Source organism: Melozone crissalis, unplaced genomic scaffold (assembly GCF_028551555.1).
Source record: "Melozone crissalis strain CALT ecotype California unplaced genomic scaffold, PUWL_Pcris_2 ptg000005l_1, whole genome shotgun sequence".
Lineage (NCBI taxonomy): Eukaryota > Metazoa > Chordata > Aves > Passeriformes > Passerellidae > Melozone > Melozone crissalis.
Genome location: NW_026535783.1, coordinates 42,014,268 through 42,039,803, shown reverse-complemented (window position 1 = coordinate 42,039,803; position 25,536 = coordinate 42,014,268). Strand labels below are relative to the sequence as shown.

Here is a 25,536-nt window from a genome sequence, read left to right as displayed (position 1 = left end):
TACCAGCTGGTCTTAATCAAGTAAAGTATTTATGTTTCTTATTGATATGCACAGCCTATATATTTATTTCTTTTTAGGTATGGTAGTACCTGTATATTTTTAAGGTTCTATTTATGGAACAATTTCTATAAATTGTTAAATAATAGCTCCAGTGCAATAGATGTTAAATCATATAGCTTGATACTGATATGCCTCAATATAAACTTCAATACTTGTTTTAAAAGAAGGTACCCTAAATTTTGGGTTGTTTAATCTGGTGAGTTTAGTGAAGCTGTGATTAGTTTATGACACAATAAAATTATGAGGAAAAAAAATTTCATACAGATGCTTTGATAACACTCACTAAAAGGTGTTTTCTGGTGGGAAGATTTGAAGTGTTCTTTTCAATACCTATGCCATTGAAATCATACATACATATTCTTTGTTCAGTGCATCCTTCACTAAATAGATACATCTGAATTTACTAGATTCAGATGAAGATTGGGATTCCTCTGTTTGTTAGAAGTGAATGTTTCTCTCATCAGGCTGTCTATTCTTGGGTGAATTTGAGGTGAAAATGATACACAATTTTCTGCTTTTACTTGCTTTTCTTCTTCATATATTTATAGACATATATTTTCTCTGAAAGACCATTTCAAATATTTACACAATTTCTTTTACTAATACCACTACACATACTTTGTGAGTGAATTTTTGCAGTTATTTACGAAAATGCTGCAGTATTCTAACTTGGAGAAAGGCTAAAAGACTTCACTTACCTGAGGAAGATGAAGTGATTTTCATGCTCCTCAGAAAGATTGCATTAACAGTAAGAACAGAACTAGGATTTGAGATTTCTTTTTCCTTCGACATCTTAAGTTGAAAAGATTGCTAGAATTTGGATGCACTGAGGGATACAGTTGGTTCTAAAAACTTGTTTGTCTCTTTGTCAAGAAACTGCATTTCTGTGTATTGCCGGATTAAATGTAAGGCTGTTCCTTAAAGAAAGCAATATGGCTGATTACTGCTAACATCTAACTTAACAGAAGATTTATATTAGTGAAATTTGGCATTTAAAGAGGAGCAAGCCTCTCTTTAACACTTCTAACCCTCCTGAATAGGTTAGAAACTAAAATTCATAATTCATTAATTAAATGTGGGGGGTTGTTGGGTTTTTTTTTTAAAATTCCATACTGTCTATGTTCTGAACGCCTAAATAACTTATAAAGTAGGTAAGAATGGATTAGTATTGTCATCTGCTGTGTTCTTAGTCAAAAGTGGTAATGTGTCTTCTTAGTACAATAAATAGGAGGTTAAGGAGATTTGTCAGGTACTTCAATTTGTGTTAACACTATTTGTAAAATAAATAGAACTGTTCATTCTGCTCTATTACATAACTTCCACTACTGCTAACTTCTTAGTCTTCAAAGATTTATATGTTACCTAGAAACTTGTCATACAGCTAGTCCTTTGTGCTATTTTTTTTATAGTTTGCAATGCATTGCATGTGGAATTTAGGTTTATGGGAAGGGATAGTCTTCCTTCTAGCAGCTGCTGTCTTTACATAATAGGAAGACACATAGATAGCACAAAATTGTGGGTTAGATCTGAGAGCTCTTTTTTGCAAAAGGAAACAGAACACAGCCTAAATAAAGTCTGCACTCTACTATTATTAGTGAGTCTGTGTTTCAGATCTCCGAACTTCACTTTAAATTTCATGCTTCTGTGGTTTGTTCAGGGAGTTAAATTCACTGAATTACAGGAAATACTTGGTTAGAAAGGATTTACAATGATTATCAACACCCAGCTCCTGGCCCTACACAGGGCTATCACTGTCACACCATGTGCCTGAGAGCGCTGTCCAAATGCTTCTTGAGCTCTGTCAGGCTGCTGCTGTGGCCACTTCCCTGGAAGCTGTTCCAGTGCCCAACAACAAATGAGTGAAGAACTTGCTCTTAGATAGGTTTTTTAATCTGTCTATTTCCTTTGCTCTGTATCTAGAACATTCATCAATATTACATTAGTCTCAAGGGACTGAAGTCAGTACATGGTTTTTAGATTTGTTTTTGTGCTGTAGTCATCAATGAAGCAGCCAAGCAACTATCAACCAAGTTGTTGAAGGTCTGCATTAACTTAGTTCTGAGTCAAACTTTCTGGAAAATATGTAAGTAATGACCAGAATGGGAGGAGGAATAAAGTTAAAGTCTGTCAAAGTTAAAGTTAAAGTCAATGTGATTTTGAATTCATTGCATGTTTGCATTAACATGAAGGTCAATGCAACAATGCAAAATATTGTAGTATAAATCACACAACCATAATTTAATTGGAAGCTCTTATTTTGAAAGGATATTGTCATTACTGTTGTGTTTCTGTTTCATTTCTCTGCATTTCCTCCTCCGTCCAGTTTAAAAGTTGAATGTCAGTTAATTTTTGAGCAATGTGTTAAGGTTTTGGAATTTGAACAATACATTGGAATTTGAACATGTATTTACACCAGGTGAACATTTCTTTTTTCCTAAATTATGCCACTATACAATATTTTATTTATTGGTATTAAGAATGTTATTCATGTATATTATTTACTACCTTTAAATAGCAAGAAAATGATAAAATTGTATCCAATGCTACTTTACATTGGAAGAAGAATGAAAGCAATTGGCAATTTATGACATTTATGTTCAATCTAATCAGATGTAAACATTATTTATCTGATAAATAAAAACATCCCTAATTAAGAAAAACTCTATTTTATTTTTAACTTGCTGAAGAGTTTAAGATAACTCTGAGAAAATGCTCTTACTCTTAAATCAATTTGTATGTAATTTAGATACTAAGAACACTGGAATAAGTCATGATTATGTAGCATCACTGTAGTTAATCTTTGAAAGCTAATCTTTGAAAGCTACGACCACAAGTTGAATTCCAGGTAAGAATAGGTTACCCTTCTCCTGAAAATTATGGAATAGGTTTGTTCATGCTAGTCTGATTCAATAGCCCTATTCAACAGTCACTTTATGAGTCATGTACTTACATGACACCTTGGGATTTTAGGTCTAATGTATGACTGACTGGCACAGAGTGAAATCCAGAGTGCTTTGGTGTTAATAGTGTAGTAATGTTGCCTATTTCAGAGAACTCTTTTGATCCTGAGTCTGTTTGCTGCACTATAGTATTTAAAAAAAAGATAAATCTGACATTCTGTCAAAGTTTAGATAAAGAGAAAAGATAACTTAAACAAAGTAATTGCACGAACGAGCACATTTTTAGTCTTTTAAAAGTAGCTTCCAATATTTTCTGGGTATTTCATTTGTAGGAACTATTCACCTCCCCCTTGGGGAAAGGAGAGAATAAATAGAACAATATCAGGATCTAAAAGCTTAATGGTTTTATTTCTGCATTGTAATTATACTAATAAATACCTCTGTCCATGACCCTGGAATTTATAGTGCAGTGAGAAAGATTTATTGACAAGTAATTTGGAAGAAAAATGGGATTATTGTGTAATTACAGCATGTGGTTATTAAGCATATGTACTTTCATACCACTTATTCCTGTTATTTCAAGACCTTCAACTATCTTTCAGTTTCCACTCAAAAAGACCGAAAACCTTCTTGGTAAATCCAGTGCCTGGGAGATCTTTGTTACATTATTGGATCAACTACAAAGTAACTGTATTACCTTGAGATGTGCAGAGGAGATCAATAGATCTTTAAAACAGCATGAGATTTTTTTAAAGAAGGTGTTCTATACCCTATTTTTCCTGGTTGTATAGATATCAATGTGTAGTACTTTCTACTATACACATTCTGTATCTTCTTGTTATACAAGTCTTTTGTAGGTAGATTTCCTTTTTGCTGCTGTTTATTTAGGATATCTCCAGGGCCTCATCATTTTTCACCTGAGTCATGTTTTCCTATGTTCTCCCTTTCTCTTTGTGTGCAACTAATTCTGCAAATATCTTTGTATCTTCTTGTCAAACCATAGGTAAAATCTTTCAAATAGCTATTGAAATATAATTAAACTCTTGGAATATAATTAAGTATGTATCTAAGTGGCATAAGACTAAAACAAGAGATGCATTCCTTTGCACCTGTATTCCCTTGGCTGCATGCTATGACAGCAGCTGGGCCTATCCTTCATATAATTTGATCTTTTAATTTAATTTGATACTGCATTAGGTATTCAGTGGTTTTCAAGGGGAAAGTTTTTCAAAATTTATACCAATTTCAGCTTCCAAAATCTGTACCTATGCTGTCCTCTAGTAGAGCATGGAAGCTCTTCAAAATTATAGCAGGGCAACAAACTCAAAACAGATGTTATATTTTATGCTGCCTAATTTTTTGTGTTGTCTTTCACAATATGTATTTGTGAAAAATCCAGTGAGATTCTTGTTGCTAGATCATTTTACTTCTCAGTTAAAAAGACTTTAAAATGTTCCCAATTCTTTCTAGTTAAAGTAAAACCACCTTAAGTGTTGTATTTTGGGGGTTATGTTTGTTAGTGTTTTGTTTTGTTTGTCTGTAGACTTTTCGATAAGAAATTGAGTGATTTTAGAATTATGACATTAAGATTCTCAATTCTAAGTAGCAGTTCCGACATTTCTTTATAAATACTACTTCATTGTTTATCGGAAAATTTCTCAAGTGTGAGAAGGAAGAAATAAGTGTTCTTAGAAAAAGTTAATAATAATATACTTAGTTTACTAAAATAATTGCTTGCATGGTATCACCTAGCGATAGGCATATTTGTCATTTATAGTGAAGTAGGTAACTTTCCAAGTTTTGTACCATCATGGCGCCATTTTGTCTTATAGTTAAGAAATATACCAAAAGAGAAAAATAGAAATAATAATTCAGTTTTCACTGAATTCACTGTCACTGTTTAACTTCCCTACTTAAGGATCTGTATTTGCTATGCTCAGAGAAGCTTATACCTTGTTTATTAAGCTTTGTGTTCTCGTTTGGCACTTGGTATGACTCAAAGCATATCCAGAAGGAAGTGAGACATCTAATCAATATGTCTTTATAGCACTTTGATCTCCTTGCTGAATATTGGGATGTAATATATCTTTGATGCTTTTTCAATAGAATGATTTAAGAGTTGCCTTTTATGTAAGTTAAATTTTGTTTTACTGTATCTGGTTTTTTCTGCTAAGGTGACTACTCTCCAGTTTTTAATAAGTGAAAGGATAGGGGTGACCTATATTGAAGAATAGACCTTTTAATATAAAATTGCATCTTTTTAAATTCTTTCTTAATTTTTTGAGGTTTAAAAAGTAAAAGGGGTGTGTGTTTTCTCCCTGCTGGTACATCATGCAAGATGTAGCTGTCCTGATGGTCAAATAAAACATTAATGCACTTAATAAATTTGGGGCTCTGTGGAAACACACATACCTTGCATGTATGATTTGGTCAGAACTCATCTGAAGGGGAATGCAATATTTGAATGTAAATCATGTAAAATGATAACTCTTTTGTGAAGCCCATGTTAATGTTAGTGCCATACTAAAAAAAGAGATTTGTCTAATTAATTAATTAATTAAAGGAAATAAAAAACTCTTTATGAAGCAAGATCAAACCTTTGCGTGGCACTAATTGACATTCTTGTCATTGCCCCTAATTCTTCAATGTGATGGCTCACATTAATGTACGCGTGTCTGGTGGAATTGTGCAGCAGCCTCTTCCAAGAAAGGGCTTCAGCATAAAAAAAACTTAGCTGGGGTCACCAGTACATTGAGGTTATGGACAGTATATTTTTGCACTCAGAACTGAACCTTAAATTCTATTTAGAAATTTCCTTGAAACTGTTCTGAAGACTCCTAGTATCCCTGTTTTTTAACCAGTGTCTGAAGAGAAGACAGAGTACCATAATATTTGTTCTCAAATTTAGTTCTGAGGCAGAATGCTGTGTCATTTAGCCTGACTCAGATGACTTTTTGTCTGTGTCATGTATTCAGATTGTATTCCTTCTTAAATAAACAGTGGGAATTAAATTGTGGTTATTTACTTTGTAAATAAATTGTTGTCATTGTTAATGTTTTATTGCTGTTATTTCTTCTTCTTCCTGAATTGTTTTAACTGACTGTTACCATTCAGAAATATTCTAAGCAAATTTCTGACACAAAGCAAATGGAAGAGTATTTCTCGAGAACTTAAAATAGTCTCTTACAGGGCTTAGAAATGTCACTGGTAATGCAAGATCATTGAGACCAGTAGGACATGATCAGAAACAGACAGTTTGAGGCTGTGACTGATGAGAGAGGCTACAAATGAAATGCAAGAAATTGGTGCAATATGTTGTGTCCTCATAGAAATGCAACTAAATATTTTTATGTATGTACATGTGATAGATTATTACTTTTAAAGTGAAGATGAAATCTAAGTGTTGGTTGTGTTTTTGCCTTGCATAGTGCGTGCTTATGTGCACATGTAGATAATGTGTAGCAAAATTACCAGTATTGCAGACAGCAGTGCTACAAAGCAGCATCAGAGTTTGCTTGTAATATTAGTGCCTCATTTACAGGTACATGGCAGTTTTGAAAATTCATCTTTTCTAATGTAATCCAGGTGTAGACCATCTTTTTGAAACCTTGGAACTGTACCAACTATAAGGCTGAGAGACTACCAGGGTAAAAAGTGTAACAGTGAAAACCCCCATTATTCCTTTTTGGTGGCACTTAAGTATCTGATTTAGAGGCATGGCACTGCCAACGAACAGAAAATCTGCTAGATATGCAGGGCTGAGTCTTTTCTAGTCTGTTACTGCAAAGGGCTAAGTGTTGTGGTGGGAGAGAAATTTGCATTTTTAAGGAGAAAAAAGAAACATCAGTCCTAAGGTAGTGTGTCAGAAATCGAATAAGGAGTGAATGATCATGTACTCATACCACCATGCACATGATTCCAAAAATTTATTCTCACTTAACTTCAAGGATTATTCTTAAAACTCATAGTGATAAAGCCTGAGTTTTTACAAAATTGTGTTTGTCCTATTAAGCGATATAATCCTCTGCAGCTTTCCAGTAATACTAATTCACTTAGCTTAGCAGATGATTAAAAGTTCTAAATTATAATGTGGATGGGTTTTATAATGTATTTTATCATTTCCCAAACCACAGTTTAAAAGTAGTGTTCTCTGTTGGGATTAGTGTATGTCTGAAAGGCCCAGAGCATCTTCTTATTCAAAAGGGTCTCCGTCAACAGTCCATGAGGATATAGGTTTTGTGTGGGAAGTTTATGTTTTGTAATTACTTCACTTTAAAAGTTTTGTTTAGTTTTACTTTGGAGCTGAACGAGCATATAATGTGTCCTCTGAAAGAGATTTTATTGTGTGAAATTATTCAGAAAAAGCTACTCTGTTTAAATTACTAAACTCTTTTAATTCACAATAACTTTAAAACATACACAACTCAATGACTTCACAAAGCATTTTCAGTCATATTTTGCTAAATATCTTGAGCTAATGCAGTTGAAAAATAGATTGCTTTCTTGTTGATCAGAATAGATTTTCTATTGAGAAATGTTTGCACTATAGCAAAGAGATATATTAAACGTAGCTGAAAGTCTTTGAGGCACTGTAATCCAGCCTGAATCACTGCAGGTGAGGTGTTTGAGGTGCCTAAACTTGCTTGGATGTCTAAGGGCTATGTTTCTGTCAATAAATTGGCTGTTGTCTACACGTACATAGGTGATGAATGTCATTTGCTTTCATGACATGAGTGCCTCAAATTTCAAGTGAATTTTGTAAGAAAAATCTCTTACAAAATGTAAATATGTGGATTTTCCCTTCCCCATCTGTTGAATGACTCTCAAATAAAATTTTATTTAAATGTTTCTTAGAAGAAGCATAATTTCTATTTCTTCTTGATAAATAAAGATTCTTTTCAAAAAACATCCCATGGAATTTCAGCTGTATAGTTTGAGCTGATGTATTTGATTTGCATTGCAGTGGTGAAGACTAAAAATATGGTAAACATTAAATATTAATGTAGCTTGTTGTACCTGTTGGATTTGAACCATTTGAAACTGCTTTAGGTTATGTGTACACTTCTGGGGGGCACTCAGAGATCATTATATTTTCCAGCAATAATAACGGGAAGTGTATTTAAACTGGTGAAGGAATGGATGCTGGCTAAACTTTCTATACTTCTTTTCATTGCGAAATTTTATTAGTTGTGGGTGTAGGACAGCTTTCAGAATGTATTTTTAAAAAGTAATATTTTGCATCTAAATAGAGAATATGCATATAAAATTTCATCTGAAAGAGAAAATCTTCAATTTCACAAATTAGTTCATTATACACATACTGCAGTGTATTTGCATATTTTATACTGCTGTGTTGTGTCTGTGTAATTTAAATCTAATTTACTAAGCAGTTTGATCTAGCTTTAGTTGATCTTGGAAAATACAGTCTCAGTATAAATGTGTCACACATGCTTTGCATGAATTTAAACTGTATGACTGTCATTGTTCATCTGAAGTGATTGTCCATCTGTTATCTTTTGAACAGAGTCCTTTTTATGTGTAAAGAATTACAATATTAAACTTTGATTTCTTTTTGTAATGGGCTTTGAATAAAAAGTTTCCTGACTGCAAAACCTAAACTTGTTAAAGGAAGCCTGTGGAAGGACCAAGCCAACAGACAGCCAATGAGATTTTTCTTCAGTGCTATCAGTTGCTTGCTGTTCTCTCCAACAAATGTTTTTTATGCTTAATTTTTGAGGGAAAATAGGTCAAAAATCTAAATGTCTCTAAAGGAAACTCCTTCTAAAGATTCTGATGAAAACTCAACTGATCTGTGAGAATTTGGCAGACTGGAGAGGAAGGAGTGCAGTGATGTCTGAATTAGCACCCAAATGCCTAAAAACCCGAGAAAGACAGATAAATGGCATTTTACAGAATGTTCATAAATTGGAGTTTAACTTCTAAGGTGGTTCAGAATCGCTTGTACTTGAAAGTGAAAGCTCAGCATCTTCACAGAACTGTGTGCAAACACACTTGGTTTTTAAAACCTTCATTCTTCTTATCACACTTAGCCTCAACTTTCTAACAGTTGTAATTGTCCACAGAAAACATTTCAAGATAAATGCATTATCAGGTTTTGAAATTTTCTTATTTTTGTAAATACTAAGACCTGGGGGGCAAAATAAGGGCTATATTGTGGATTAAGTGAAATATCTCAAGGCTGTGCTTTTCTGATAACTGAACCTGAAGTGACCTTTCTCAGACACAATTACAGAGCTGTATGTTTTTCCTTTAATTTCATCAGGGGTTTAATTAGTATACAAATAAAACTTCCCTTATCTTCCTTTCTACCTAATTGGCTTGTCTTTGCTTATATATGAAGAATGTGAAAATGGGCTGTAATTAGGATGACCGTGTTAACCTTTTTTTCTCAAATGTACTGTTGCCTAAAGGCCTCAAAGCCTAAAACCAGTGCTTTGGATTATTGCTTTGCAATCACTATGGCTCTCCCATAGGTTTTCTCATGAGCAGAAGGGCTTTGGGTGCTGCAGGTTCCCACTGCTTAACGGGATCTTCATTCTTCTCCCCACTAAATGTTTATTGATTATCTCACTGCTCCACACTCAGCCTCCAACAACTTAATATCAGGTGACAGTCAGGAGAGTTCTCCAAGTAATTAGAGTGGAGCATTGAGGGAACAATTAGGAGCAGAGTTATTAAACTTGATTTATCCTATTCTCTCCTGAACACTTTCTTGGATATCAGAACATCACACTTTCACAATCTACCCTAGCTGAGAAATTAGTGGCTAACCTGCTGCTTATCATTGTTGCCTTGCTGCCTTGAGGCACACCCTCTTGGTTTCAGTCACTCAGCTGGAAATATTAGAGTCCATAAAGTTTATCAAGGGTTTTAATTAGATCAATCTGAAGAAGCAAAAAAAGAGGCTTACCAGCCATTATTTTATAATACACCACACTGTATTTGAACATTTCCAAGGCTTGACTTTAACCCACAGTAGCAAGAAGCTTCAAGTAATTGCTGAAACTGCTTTTGGAGTGCTAAAATCAGTTTCCATTTTGTTTAGATATTGCATTGTTACTAGATAAAGTATTAATCCTTTAGAGATTTCTGTAAATAATGGGGTTCTCTTTGAATTGCTCTTTGAGCAGCTCTTCAGTGAGATACTTGATTTAACCATTTCTATATTGCTTCATCACTAGCTAGCATGGATTGCTGACCATGCTCCTTAAAAAAGTTAGACCCTGCTATTGCCTCATTAATAGGCATGTGCTTGCAATGAGTAACCTAGGTTAGTTAGCAGCTCACAGAAGATTTTGACTAGTGGGTCTTTTCACTGTTCATGGTCAGTAATGAAAGATTTATGTCGGAGCCAACAACTCTTCTACCCCTGCAGATGGATAGCTATAATAAAAATAAAATAAATATGCATAATGTTCCTATTATCCTGTCTTTCTCTACCATGGCTGCTAGGATGCTGGGACCAAAATCCATTCAACAGCATCTGCATCAAAAATTTCTTGCATCAAAATACTAGCAGAAACTTCTTAAAACCAGATTTTTCAGTCAGGTGGGAAGCTGGGTTGGACCAAACATTGGTAATAGAGACCTTGTTCTGTGTATAGAGACCTTGTTCTGTGCTCAAATATAGTCCATTTTTCAAAGGTGGGAATATGGGCAGGGGGTTACTTGACTTGGTTTTCAGAACTCTTTCCTCAATGTTGAAAGCAAACAGTAAACAAAATAATTGGAAGAAGATAATGCTCTTTGTTTTTGAACCAGAGATGGATCCTTTTATCCACGCTAATCCACATTTCAGTTCTTGGAAATAAAATTTCTGAAAATCTGATAATTCACAAAGTCATCTGTTTAGACAGGGATTTGATTAGCTGCCAGTGGCTTAAGGGTAGAATTTCTGAAAACAAGGCTTCTGGTTTTGAATATCCTTGTGCAGTGGATGAATGCTATCTGTGTGTTTATCTTTCCTTAGGGGAAATATATCAGTTGTTTATTGAAAATAAAGACATAAGAGTCAAAATAGAATTATTCAACCTGCAGTCATTTGAACAAGAATAATATTAACATTTCTAGGTTTAGAGTTTCTTAAATAAACTTCAGCGTTTTTTTCTTACAGTTGTGATTAATTTCAGCTTAGATTTTGTAAATTCCTTTACAAGTCTTCAAGTGATGGTGCTGTACCTTCAAAATACACCACTGTTGAAGTACTGGTTGCCTTTTCTCTTTAGGAATGTAAGAAGAAGACTTATGCCAGTCCAGAGATGACAGTTTATTTTACAGGACTATGCAGTCCTTTGCTGTAGATTGTTATTTTATAGAAAATTTCTCTATCATAATGCTTTTTGAAATGCCTCTGACCCTTAAAGAGGTCTGAAACTTCTTCAGGTTAGTTGAGTTTTCAGCACCCTCCAAATTTTTATCAGCATTCTATATATACTGTTCTTCACACTCATCCACAGCATAGTAGATCTCCATGTTCCAGAGTCAGGACATAGTACTTCTCCATGTTCCATGGTACTCAGGACATGTACTGAGTACAAATTATGCACAGCATTTTTGGAATTCAAGCAGAAAATATACCCATAAATTTTGAAAAAAAGGTGTGTAAGAGCTCAGTCTTGCAACTATGCAGCCTTCTCTTCTGTATTTTAGGATCTATCAGGAAATATGCTACGTGTAAAAGTATGCTTATAACCACTGATTATAATTTCTTTCTAAAAAGGCAATTAACAGCTATAAGTGAAATGTAACATGTAACAAATTATGAAATCAAATTATTAATACTCCAGTCTATAAATGTATTGATTTATCCCAGCAGAAAGGATGAGAAACCAGCCAGATTCTATATTAATTAGTCCTGTGTGCTATTTTTCACCTATTGGATTAATCTGAATTGATTAAAGCATGTTGTGTTAATTCTATGCCAGAGAGAAATGTTTAGAAAATATATATATTATTTTGCATATTGGGAAACTAATATTATAATAGTGAAAGCACCATAAAATAGACTGTACTTGATGCGCTAACAGAGAATATGAGATTATCTATTCTACTGAAATTTCTGAACTGTGTAAAATTTTTAAATAAATATTTCTGTGTTTATTCCCTTTCATTGTGGATTCCTTTCTTTAATATTTATTTTAAATTAGGTTTTGTGAATATTCCGTGTTCTTTAAAACTGTACTCTTGATACTTCCTTTGCATTTAGATCTAATATTTGTAAATTTAGTACTTGTAGCATAGTGTATGTCCCTGCTTGATCAAAAAATAATTTTATTTTATAAATATATTTGTACACAGTCAATATACTAAAAACTGGAGGGTTCTAAGTTGGTAATATTTTGGTAGAGAATTCATAAAACCTTAGTATGCAATGGTCCAAATCTACTACACAGTGTAGTCTGTTTTCCCCTTTGTTTAATAGCCTATGGCATAAACTGAAGTTAATTATTTGCGCTGACAAGTAACTCTGTTTTCTGTCTGCTTGCAGAGTCTCTCCGAGGCAACGATGGAGCTGAGAAGAAGAGATCGATTTCTGCGTCAGCAAAATAGACTTCTTACCCAGCTGGAGCAGGACAAGCGTCGACTGAGCGAGAGCATCCGCGATGCAGAGAGTGCCCTCTGCACGGCAGCCAAGTGAGCCCTGGGACCTGGGGGAGATCACTTAAAACAGACAAAAGATCAATTCTCACTTTCATGCACAGGGTTTTAGCCTTAGCTAATGTAATGCTAGAAAACAAAAGTACATCTGTCTCTCTTTGAAATTCAGTGATAGACTTCGAAAAAGAAAGCTGTTCAAGACACTGCACGTTATGTTTTCTGTAGTTATCCCATAATAGTGCTACAAATTATTGGTCCAAAATGCATAAGCATTTTGTCTGCCAATTACCTTACTGATTTGACAACATCTCTTCGATAGATCCTTCACATTCTGTTTGTTTAAGGAACGATTGTTTGTTCTAAAGGGGCTGAAACCCATTTTGGACCGAGGCTTATCTGTGGAATAGTATAGATATTTCTTCTGATTTCAGAGAGCTTTGGATTTAGATGTAAGCCCCATGCCTTTTTATACTATAACTTGAAGAGTGGAAGGAAATGTTCAGGGACCATTTCTGAAAGTATTGGTAGTCAAAAGCTGTTCCATTGACTTGAATGAGATTATTAATAACCTCTTAGAGTTATGTAGTCAGATAAAATTATAAATCCTTTCAGACTTTGTTATCTATTCCTGTTACAGTAGTATGCACTTTGAATATTATTGGTCCATGGCCAAGATTTTAAAAAAGTTCAATTTAAAATTAAAATTTCTCATTATACGTGGGGTAGATTTGACCTCTGAAGAAGAATAGCTTAGAAGCTTTAAGGGGCTTATGCACCAGCAAAATAATGTAATTAATATAGTTATCAGTGATATGTTTAACGAGCTAATTAAAATGACAAATATTATTTAGTGTAAGTGTATCAAAGCAGATTATGGCCCAAAGAAGGATTTGTTCTTAAAAGCCTTCTCCTTTTCACCCTGCCCCAATCTATTTTATGCACTCCACTAAGGAGTGCATATGCACTCCACTAAGGAGTCCCTATGGCCATTCTTATATTCAGAAAAGGTTTTTTTGATGTGAAAACTTCCAACCATCATTGTTCTCACCATAAGAACTCTATGTTATGTTCTAACATAAACTGTTCTACTTGTACTTCATAAAAAGTGCAAGTGTCTTTTTCTTCCTTTGGAGCATGTAAGCAAAGTAGCTAAACTGACTGTGGTCTTATCTGGAAACTCTGATTTTAATATCAATTCCATGACCTAAGTGATTGTAGGCAATGCATGGGTGTCTTTCAGTTTCTTTCCTAAATTTTTGTAGTGCTGTAAAAGACAGCAAGATGTCTAGCTTGTTCTGAGAATGGCTGACTTGATTTTCTTTAAGTGGTGGCTAGCAGTTCTTTCCACTTTCCTCCTGAGTAAGAAGCAATATTAATAAAAGTGTCTGAAACAGTAAAAAACCAGACAAAAATACAGTAGTCTTTTGGTAATTTCTCTCTGTTGTGGTTTAACCCCAGCCAGCAACCAAGTACCCTGTCAATCTAGTCCAAAGAAAGGTAGGATCCTGAAAATAGAAAAGTCTATGTGACTTTATTAGGAATGTAAAAGCCACTTTTACTCTTCTGGCCACTTTCCTGTATTTTCTGTTAAGACAGTGTGAATCAAGAGATGAGAAAGCAGCCATCATTCCATGGGGAAGAATGCCATGATTTTGACTGGAGAAAAAGAGGCTGAGGGAAGTACCTGAAAGGAGGTTGTAGTGACGTGGGGCTTGGGCTGTTCTCCCAAGTAACAAGTGATAGGACAAGAGGAAATGGCCTCAGGTTGTGCCAAGAGAGGTTTATGTTGGATATTCGGAAAAGATCCTCTCCTGAAAGGTTGTCAAGCATTGGAATAGGCTGCCCAAGGAAGTTGTAGACTCTGGAGGTATTTAAAAGATGTGGCCCTTGGAGACATCGTTTAGTGGTGGGCCGGGCAGTGCTGAGGTAAGGGTTGGACTCAGTGACCTTAATGGTGTTTTCCAACCTACATCATACTGATTCTATGGATTCTGGTATTGTAAAAGCTCAAACAAAATATACACATAGCTGGCAAAATGAGAGACAGTTGTGGAATATTAAATAATCATTAATATTAAATAAATAATATTTTCTGGCATGGATTCTATTTGACTTCCTATGGTCATGCTCTCTTTTCTCCTAAGTCATATGGTATTATGCAACTTCAGTTCTATTTTTGTCAATCATAAGTTGAGGCCAAGGTTTTTCATGACAGCATAGCTGATGAGAGCTGTCTTTCTTACTGAAGTCCTAATCTACAAAAGGGCATTAGAGAATTGTTTCATTCTCCAAACCTCCCTATTGTAAAGATAGGATATTTGGCTGGACTTTTAGAAATGTAAGAGAATGTATTCTCTTCCTGCTAGATAACTCCACTCAAGATGCCTTTTAGATGCCTTTTACATCTAAAACTCTTCAAGAAAATGATATTTGTTAATGAATATGTCCATAACAGCAGCTAGTTTGATAGTCCACAACAGAAACAAATTTCATATGGAAATACTCCAAATAGTGGTACATGAACGATTGTTTAAGGTTTGCATTGGGGATATAAAAAAGAGAGACAAAACCATAATACTTTGAGTTATCAACAATTATTTGAAAAGACATGATAGTTAAAAAGTAGCAGAAAATTAATTTCTAAATCAGATGAGTTTCAGTTCTATGATCTACCTCTTGTTTTTTGTCTTGTAATAGAGATAGAGAATTGATCATTAGTCATATGAAAGCTGTAGAAGACGCTCTTCATAAGGTAAGAATTTAAAATTATTCCTCTGATTTGTACTTCTAAATATATCAAAGCTTTACCACTGCTTTCGCTCAGGAAAGGAGGGAGTAGAAGTTGTAAGGTGGCTTCCTTTTCTTAGAGTTTATTTCCACCTTCAACTTCTTTTATCCTAAAAAACTGTTCATTATTAGTGAAGTAAAATACAATTTTATAGTACACGAACTTCTTATTTCTTACTACAAAACTTAACTACAAAAATCCACTTTTCTTCCCTTAATAGCTGAGACCACTATTGCTAGTTACCTAGTGAAGACAGTTGACTATCCAAATACTAACAATTTCTATGGAGCTAAGTCCATGCCGTGTAAGCCAGAGGTCATTTGGTGATGTCACATGCATGTTGGCCATAAAACCATATGGCTTTGTGCATGCTACTTTAGTCTTTGATAAATGATAAAACATAAGGAAAGACAGTAAGATGTAACCTGTAGTCAGAAACTTTCATGATATTTTTAGGGCATTTTTTAATTTGAGTAGTAATCTTAAGTATTCTCTTTGACTTGCACAGTTTTGCTGTGGTATAGCATTATTTGAAAGTCCAACAAAGCTTATATATTAATTATTTAGGCAAAAGGACTGTTTTAACTGTAGCTCTAGTTGTTGATTGTTTTAGAACTGTTTTTAGTCTAGAGCAAAACAAAGCAAAATAAGTGTTTTTATTACCTTGGAGTGTTAATTTCCCTTATCACATCTTGAATTCACAGCAACATGGGAATCTATTCTTCATTTTAGTTTCTGTGTTCACCAAAACTAATTTAATTTTCAGATACTTTTTTCAAGTCTTTCTTTCCTTTAATGTTCAAGAAAGTGACAAAACCTAAAACTGTGTGGTTTAGCTGCAGCAAACTGTGCTGGTAGAAACTATCTTGCTTTTTGCCCCCACCTTTTTCATACTGTCTTCCTTTAAGCATAAAAACGAATGTCAGGCAGAAGGTGTTGTGTTTTGCAGTAAGAGATGCATGTCCTTGGCATTCAGAATTTATTGTCCTGGATTGCAAGGTTACATTTTAGTTTTGAAAGCAATGCCATTATGTGCACAACGATTGAAGTGTTTGGGGAAAGGCTATAGAGAAGGCCACATGCTTAGTACTGATTAACCTGATGCAGTGATTTGCTTGAGAAAGAAACAGCCATCTTTCTTCTGAAAATTTTAGTTACCATATTGCTTCTTAATTCTTGATGTACATAGTTGTTAAGCCCTTGTAGCACGTTAGTGAGTAGCAAACTAATTTATCCTTTCTGGTTTGTCAACCTAAAGAATAAGAAAACATAAGAATTAGAAATGTCAGGATGCTCCTTTCAGCAGGAACTAAAAAAATTGATTGTGAATAATTCAAAATTTTACATACTATTTCTTCTAGAAGAACAAAGGGAAAATATTGATTTTGTTTGGGAAGTATCTGAAATGTAAACCCTACATCATAATGGTAACTAATTATCTAGCATTAGTGAACATGGCTGAGGTATAAATGATAAAGTTTACACTGTTATTCTTAAAGGGTTTCTCACCCAGTAAAAAATCAGAACATAAGAAATGGATTATGTACTAGTAAAGGAACCATAAGCCTTTCTTTCTCCACTAGAAATTCTGAGATTTACTTTTGTTTTAAGAAAGACATCAAAAGAAAATGGGTAAAGTTCAGAATCAACTGAAGTACTACTAGTAACTGCAGCTTTACTTACAGGAGTTTGAAATTGAAGGTTTTGATATTTCTGTGTTGATGTATTCATGAGCAAATATCCACAAAATTCCACTGTATCACTTCAGGATCTGTACTATTAATTCATAATGCTAAATTTTTACCTATAGATCTCAGAGGGATTTTTCAGACATCCTTAGTAATCTTAGTTAGACTCAGGATAAGACAGTGTATTCTGATCCATTAAAGTAGCCTCATTCCTCTCCATATTCTATCCCTTCAAAAATTCCAGAAGTCAACAATGTGGGTACTAGATCATCTGCCTTTGGGTATATAGGGGTGTAACATTCTGCAAACAAAAGCAGGAGAAATCAGAGCCAAGGGAAACAATCTCTGTGTGTGCTTCTAATATGCCCCTGGACCAGAGATAATTTACACCACTTTCTGCCCTGCACTATGAGTGGATGAAACATCTAGTATCATACATTTTACTTTGCCAAAAAGTGCCTGGGCATGCTTGTGCCCATAGTGATTCTTTCAAGACCATTGTGGAGCTACCTTTTTAATCTTTGTGAATATTTATGAAGCATAACCATTGAAGAACTTGAGCACTGGATATGCTAAGAGAGAAAATATTTTTAGCAACTAGTTTCCTGTCCTTCATAAATACAAGATGTTCTTTAGAAGGTTATTTTTTGTCTTACCCTGGGTCTTGTCACATTAGCTATCTTTATCCTATGCCTGGAGCTGAATTATTTCCACAAAAGTTCCTGATAATATAAGAGATCTTTCTTCATCTTATACCATCTAAATATTATGGACAAATACCTAAATGCAAAGTGAATGTTTTAACAAACTAAAAAAATCAAAACAGAATATTGCCAAGGACAAACAGAGACCTCAAGAGGATTATGGTTTGGTTCAGTTTTATTCTCAAATACTGAAGATGACCAGAAGGTAATAGCAAAAATATAACAGAAATAAATAAAATTTTACTGAAAGAGTGATGAAAGGAAATTCCATCTACTTGAAGTTCAAACATAGAAAGTTTTCTCAAAATGTCTTCTAATAAAAAGAAAAATAATTTAAGAACATGTCTTATTTTAAAACCCATGGGCAGTCCTTTTTTATGTATGAAAAATAAGTTATTTCTCGAAACACTTTCCTCTCAAAACGTTGAGGTTATTTTTTGTTATAAAATAAATCCTTGTTATGCTTGCTGATAAACTGTGTTCCATTATTAATTTTCTCTTGATTTCTTAATGTTCTGGTTGTATAAACAGGTAAGAGATATTAAATCTATTCATTTCCATTACTACATTCTTTAATGTGTAGTTAATCATTTATTAGTTATGGTAATAATGCCACTGTTGTGGGTGCAATCCTTGTATGGGCCAGTGATTTAAAAGTGGACTTCATGATCTTTGTGGGTCCCTTCCAGCTCAGAATATTCTGTGATCCTGTAATCTCATCAGAGGAAGAAATAATTTTACACTATCTCTGCTGAAATCTTCAGCTTTCCCTTGTATTGCTTCTCAGTTTGAGTGCTTTTTTGGATTAGCCTTGGCCAGCAAGCCAGATGCCCACCCAGATGGTCTCTCAGTCCTCCTCTAGAGGACAGAGGGACAAAACAGGATGAGAAAGCTCATGTGTTGAATCTAGATAGAGACATTGCATAGTAGTTATCATCACAGGTAAAACAGCTGACCTAGGAAAACTATTTTAATTTATTTTTTGAAGTAGATTTGGAGAGGTAGAAACAATTTCAAAATTAGCATTACCCTGCCTTTTAATTTCAGCTTCACTTGTGACTGCTCTGCTCATGCTGTGAGGCACAGGGGTTTGCAGTCAGTCCACACCAGCTCCTCTCTGCAGCTCCTACCTCCTCATGCTGTTTCCCTGCCATCACTGTGGGCTCTCCATGTGGGCTGCCATCTTTCAAGAATATCTGTTTCGATGTGGACTCTCCATGGATATTAATTCCTTCAGGAACTATCCTGAAGGATTTCCTCGACCTCCTCTGGAAGGGGATCCGTCATGGAATATGGTGTGGATATGCCCCAACACAGCCCTCTCTCTGTGCTATGAGGAAATACCTAATCCAGTGCCTTAAGTGTTTCTGCTTCACTTCTTTTCTGACTTAGATATTCAGTATTTTTGTTCCCTCCTTCTCTCCCTGTGTGATGGGTTTTTCTCAAATTTTCTTAAATTAATTTTCACAGAGGGGCTGCCAGCAGAGCTGTGGGGCTTAGCTGTGACCTGTGGTGGGTTGGGAACCAGAGGTGTCTAGAACCCACTTTGTCCTGCACGCATCCGTCCTCACAGAGACTGCACCTGGTACACTGCTATAGGTGCCTCCTTTTCAGCCTGCCTAAATCTCTGTTCTCTACATAGAGCCTGTGCTATACACCACCATGAGAAGTCATTCTAGTGAGCCAGTCTTCAAAGTGACAGAAAATTTTTTGTTTTTTCTTGTACTCTTAACTATCAAAATCTTGACAAGTTTAGTCTATCATAGTCTGTCCTGGCTGCTTAGGATTTGGCTGTTTTAGCAGATTAATCAAATACAACGTGCTCACTGTTTTTCCCAATACCACAGTTAGCAACCTACGCATTCTGACACTTTGGGACACACCAGCACACCAGTGCTTTGATCACTTTGGGATCAAAGCACCTATCCAGTGTGCTCCTTTCCTTCTGGCACTTGGAGAGAAGAATTATTCTTTGTCCACTTCTGTAGTGCACTTCACTTCTGCTGATTGAAAGGTTCATATGCTAGCTAGCAGAACAACTTCCATGCAGACGTGTCAGCAGTCATGCCTTGAAATCCATCCACTGTTGTGTTTCATTGCCTCGCTGCGACCCCTGTTGTCTCCTTTGAAATGCCCCTAAACTGCTTATGAGATCTGGGTCCCATGACTCTATCATTGAAAAAAGTATGAACACTGTATCATCCATCCCATAATATATTTTTTAAAATACAAAGACAGAACTATATTTCTTTATCTAATTTAATGGTTTGGTTTTTTATAATACAGCACATATAATACAGTTATATAATACAGTTGGAGATGGGGTGAGGCCATTGAATACTTGAGAATTAGTAAGGTTGTAGCAGTAGGTTGTTATTTCTGATGTGGTCCATAGCAATCAAATGCATTTCCTTATGATGACAGTTTTATGGCCTGCAAGGAATAATTTGCAATAGGTTTAAGTCCATATACAAGTGACTACATCGGAAAAAACACTCAAGTGTAAGTGGCAATAATTGTTAGTTGCAGCAATGAGACCACAAATTGATCAGGTCCTGGAAGAAGAGAACACTTATGAGACTTAAGTTAGCTGTCTCTGTCAGACTGCAGTAGATATGACCTGACACATTCAGGTATACTGTTCAGCCACATTTCTCTCAGTAAACTGGGATCTATAGTCCATCATATTGTTTAGTTATCTCAATAATGATTTAAAAGCCCTCATTTTAGAGATCTCAACTTAATTCTTTTTTGCCTAACCTAACGACACTCCCAAGATGGTTTATCTGTGTGTTAGACACATTAATATTGTGTGAAGTCTGCTTTATATGTGTACTCAAAGTCTGTCCATCACTGTGGTCCTGGGTTGTTCTCAACTGGCCCTATCACAAGCCTATTGAAACAGTGAGTATGTGTACGTGCAAAAAAATCACCAAGAAAACCCAATTAGGTTGTTAAAATTCTAAATAATTTCTGTAAGAAGTTTGCAGTAGAAAACCAGCTATTATTTCTCTGTAATAAGAAACAAGTGCAATAAAAATATTGCTTTTTCTCCTCCTGCATCTCAAATGAGTGCTTCTTAATTTCAGTGTTTGATGAATGACTTTTGTTTCCCCTCCTAGCAATCTGACTTTCTTGATCCATGTTCCTAAAGATCAGTTGTGCAGGACATACAGGTGTTAGCACAGCTGGCTTGCTGATGACAACCCTGTCCATATAGCTGTCTAGTGTGTCATCACTCATATTGTTCAGTGTCATTCTGACCTAGCCAAGCTAAAAATGGTACTCCAGCTCAAGAGGGATTTAAAAACCTTCACAAAGTAAAGATAAGACATTACCGAATGTCATATCCATGTGCTTAACTGTTTTCAGTTTGGATGTATCTAAGTAACTAATTTCAGGATATATTTGTTTCTATATTTTGGTTTTCTTTGTTGGTTTTAAGGTGATTTTTTGATTTTATTTTGAGTAGATTGTTTGGGTTTTTTTGTTGGTGGAGGTGGGGTTTTTTGGTTTTTTGTTTGTTTGTTTGTTTTGGGTTTTTTAAAAGGCTGAATACTTATATATAATTTGCCTTCAGTAAAGAGAAATCCTTGTTTTGAGAATTGTGGAATTATTGACTACATTAATGGTTATTTTCTCCTGACATAAGTTCATTTTCAGCCCAAGGTCACTGAAACCTTTTCATAGGGGATGTATTGTAGTGCACATCTTGCAGCTATAGAGAAGCTTAGGTGCCGTGGTCAACATTTGCAAAAAATCAACTGTGGATCAAATTAATATCTTATTCAACTGACCATGCAGTGTGTGTATGTAGTAATATCAGAAAGCTTGAATTAATCTGATAGGTAAGTCTGGGATGGTAGTCTGCTCTGCAAATTTCCATAATCTTGACTAGTCCTGAAGGGAGGAAAAAAAAAGAAAAAAAAAAAAGTCAAGCACACCCAAAACATCAATTTTATGAGATATATCTCCTTTACACAAACACTGTTATTCAGTAATTAATGCTCTCTTAGAAAGCACCTGTGAAATGGCTTGTTTTGTAATTAAATACAAATTTGTATAGCAGTAATCAGAAAGCATAGTCACTGAATCAGTATGCTAATACAGAGATTTTCAGTAGTTCTGTAGTTATTGTATTGAGGTAAATATTGGGTATAACTAATTGCAATAATGTATGGCCACCTACACTAAGGTATATCAAAATCTGTTTAAACCTCCACTATCAACAGAAGTGGACTTGAGGACATATTTCTTTTGATGCATGCATGTGCAATGATCTGATGGCTTTTAATGATGACTCAAACCTAACTGTGATGTAACAAGTATCCATTAAACTGTTTCCCTTTCTGTCCTATAAGACACTCTTGTCTGAGCAAAATATATTGTGATTTGGTAGTTTGGTTTTTATCCCTCTCGGGGAAAAAAAAAAAAAGGTTTGATGCGGTGTTTTTGAAGTTCAATTGACAAATTTGGTTCCAAATACCATCCCACACCTCATTGTCTCTCTAATTGTGTCTATAATTTCCCAGTTTTTAGGTGCTTGATTTAAAGTGCCTTCAGTTTAAGATACGCAGTCTTGTCACAGACTTGTCACAGGCAATCTTTTGACTTCTGGAGTGATCCTTGGTTGCTGAAACATCCTGATGGAAAATGTTGTATCTGAAATTATATAGGCCCTCATTCGATAAGATGAATATACACTTTTTGTAGTAATTTCCTTACTTTCAGAGCAGGCTCAGACTGGTATTAACAGCAACCAATATTAACAGATTTACTTTACGATCTGACAGGGTGCTGTGGGAGGTACTTCTTTGGATATTACTTGTGCAAAATCCTGCAGCAAATAATTTGGGGTCTGTATTCCATTAAATGGATCACACTTAGATTGATCACTTTTTTAGGTTTTCTAGAGAGCCCCAAGTATTAAAATGTATCCTGAGGAAAATAATCTGTATCAGTAACTTACTTGAAGAACTACTGTTATCAAGACTATTCAGTATTATTGTTGGGGGAACTTCTTCCTGTACATTAATTTGTATTTTTAATATGGAGTCAGAAAACTTTAGCAATTCATATTAAATGTGAAAAAAAATAAGAAGTGTTCGTGAAGGTTTAATTCTATCCAACAATGTATAAAATATTATTCTTCTTAGTCCTATAATCATTTGTATAACACTGTAACAAAGACTTGCCCATTCAAAGCAGTTGTAACTTATTTCTGTTAAAATGCTTCCCTTGGCAAAGGACTGTGGGTACGTGTGCATGTTTTAAACCTGTGTAATATGGCCCCCACTCAACATGCTGCCCTGGAAATACGGACACTATGCAGCTAAATCAGCCACAGACTTGCAAGACTGTGGTTAGGACTAAGATTTGCATTCAAACTGCTTTGTTCTACTTAAAAAGTTCCAAACTAATTTTTATCTGTTGTATGTCACATGCAGAACACATAGCAGTGTGGTAGAAACCATTTTGCTTGTTCTCTTAGAATGATTTCTGTATTTGCAGTTGTATCAGCAATATGGTGATCTTAGACAAACAGATTAAATCACTATTTTCCATTCGCTTATCACCAAATCACAGTAGATCTTGTTCTGCTCTTTAAATTGCAGATAATATGCTATTTAAAAAGTAGTAGAAAAGAAAAATAAGCATAAAAATAAGTATTTATAATGTAGAATTAGTGAACTTTGAACTTATAAAATATTCTCATATATAGCTTACATTGTGAAGTTTATATCTATAAATTATTTTATTTTATTTTCACCATAAGAAAGCATTGAATTAGGAACAAAATAAAAACTAAAATCTCAGGTTTGTTGTACCAGTCAGATAGCAACTGGGAAAAAACATTAGGAAGGCTGAGCACATTCTAATACCATTTACAACTTCCCAGCATTTAGTATCATGTCTCTATTGGCATAACTGGATATACCACATCAAAATGTGCACAGAAAAACCAATGTAAGCACCAGAGTGGACTGCAGACAAAACTACTATTATCTTGAGCAGCAGAAAGTTTTAAAGTTCATTTTTGGACATGTAGAATTAGCCCATCAAATTCTACACCTTGGCTCAGTCAATAAGGTAACTTCAGTTTATTATTCAGTTTCAGCTTTGATCTGAATTAATGAGTACTTTATTGATTTTAAATTGAGTGGCTATAGTGTTGTCTTCTTTGTTGCTCTCCTAATTAATTAAAAAGTTAAACACTGTCATAAGTCACTCTTCTTCTTTATTTTAAAATGCTATGAGTATTGCAGTAGAGGGTGGATTTGTGATTTTGCCTGTTTTCATATAGTATTTATATGTGTCTAAACTGAAAAATGTAATGATCATATTTAGAAGCATGCTGTCATGATACGTAACTATACTCTGTATAAAATCACTCTTGAAACTTTTCCCAATCTCAGATAAAATTATGTTTACGAAAATCAGAAATGTCCAAAACCTTCACTAACAATGGCTAAATATAAATTTATATAATTTTAGAATATAGAGAAATGAAACTGATTTTAGACATTTTTCATCACTGCAATAAGCCTGATTAGCTGATTAGATGTTTTAGATTTTAACATAAAGCTCTCTAGCCTCAGGAGACCTTTCGGACAAAATGGTCTTGCTTTAGAGATCATATGTAAGAAAAAAAAATGTCATTAAATACAAAAAAGCTCTAAAAATTGCATTTTAAATTAGCTGCATAGGATGGTTCTTTTGCCTGTTGAGCTTCCAAAAGTACCCTCTTTTAAAAAAGAAATTAAATTACCCATTTTATCTTTGTCTCATGGTTCTGTAATGTAAGTTTATATGTGAGTACTGTTTTTACTGCATTAGAAAATGAGGAAATAAATACAATTTACCAATTCCTGTTGTTTCTTTCTGGATCTCAAAAAGCCAATAGACAGAAGTTATTAAATTAGTTTTTTACTAAGATTTCATACAGATCTGGTCTCTCCAACATGAGTCCATGCAGGCATGACCATTATCGCTTTCCAGTAGGTAATAGGTAGGCAGCTTGGAATGTTTTCACTTCTAGTGAAACAGTATAGTATATTTGTACAGCATACACCCAGTCTTTTGTTCTTACAATTTTCCTGATCCTCATGAGGATTTTGCAAAAGAAAAAGTTTGTATTAATTTTCAGTTTCTCGGTATGCATACTGATAATGAGATGTACTCTCTGCAATCTAAATATTTACAAACACAAAAAAGTATTTGGTTTGTTTTTTAATTGTGAATCCTCATATCAATTTTTTTTTGATATTTTCTTCTCTTTAAGAAGCATACTTTTCTGATGCAGTGGTATTAATGGCATTTGTACACCACAATGCAGCCGTTTTAAAAATGGGGTTTATATTTTATTATTCAGTGAGTGTCAGACCCCAATACTGAAATAGAGAGTTTGAAACTAATAGGGTTAAAAGGACTTCTACTGTCTGTATTGTGTATATATTATACCTACATTGCTTATACATTGTTTTTTTCCCCCTAGTATTAGCAATCTGCTTTTGTACTTTGACATAGGGATTTCCCTTGTGAATTTTGTCACAGAAAAAAGAGAATCATCAATATCGCAGTTAAACTTGACTTTCAAAGCTAATAGTATCTCATTTGGGGGCTGAAATTTAATAAATTTTCTTTGATTCTGTTTGAGTTTTTAAACATCAAACAATGAATTGGCCAGGGTGCAGTAAAATATTTAGATCTATTGACTACGGTTCAGAAGGGTAGAAGGCAAAACACTGGTGGTTTGATGTTGATAAATTCTTAGTACC

At 34.6% G+C, this 25,536-nt stretch overlaps 1 protein-coding gene across 1 annotated transcript in view; it reads left to right on the top strand.

Moving 5' to 3' along the window:
- CCDC171 (coiled-coil domain containing 171) overlaps positions 1 to 25,536 on the top strand; it is a 159,666-nt gene that overhangs the window by 80,029 nt on the left and 54,101 nt on the right. The window contains 2 exon segments of the mRNA XM_054289527.1: positions 12,469 to 12,614; positions 15,276 to 15,330. Coding sequence (XP_054145502.1) covers positions 12,469 to 12,614; positions 15,276 to 15,330 — 201 coding nt within the window.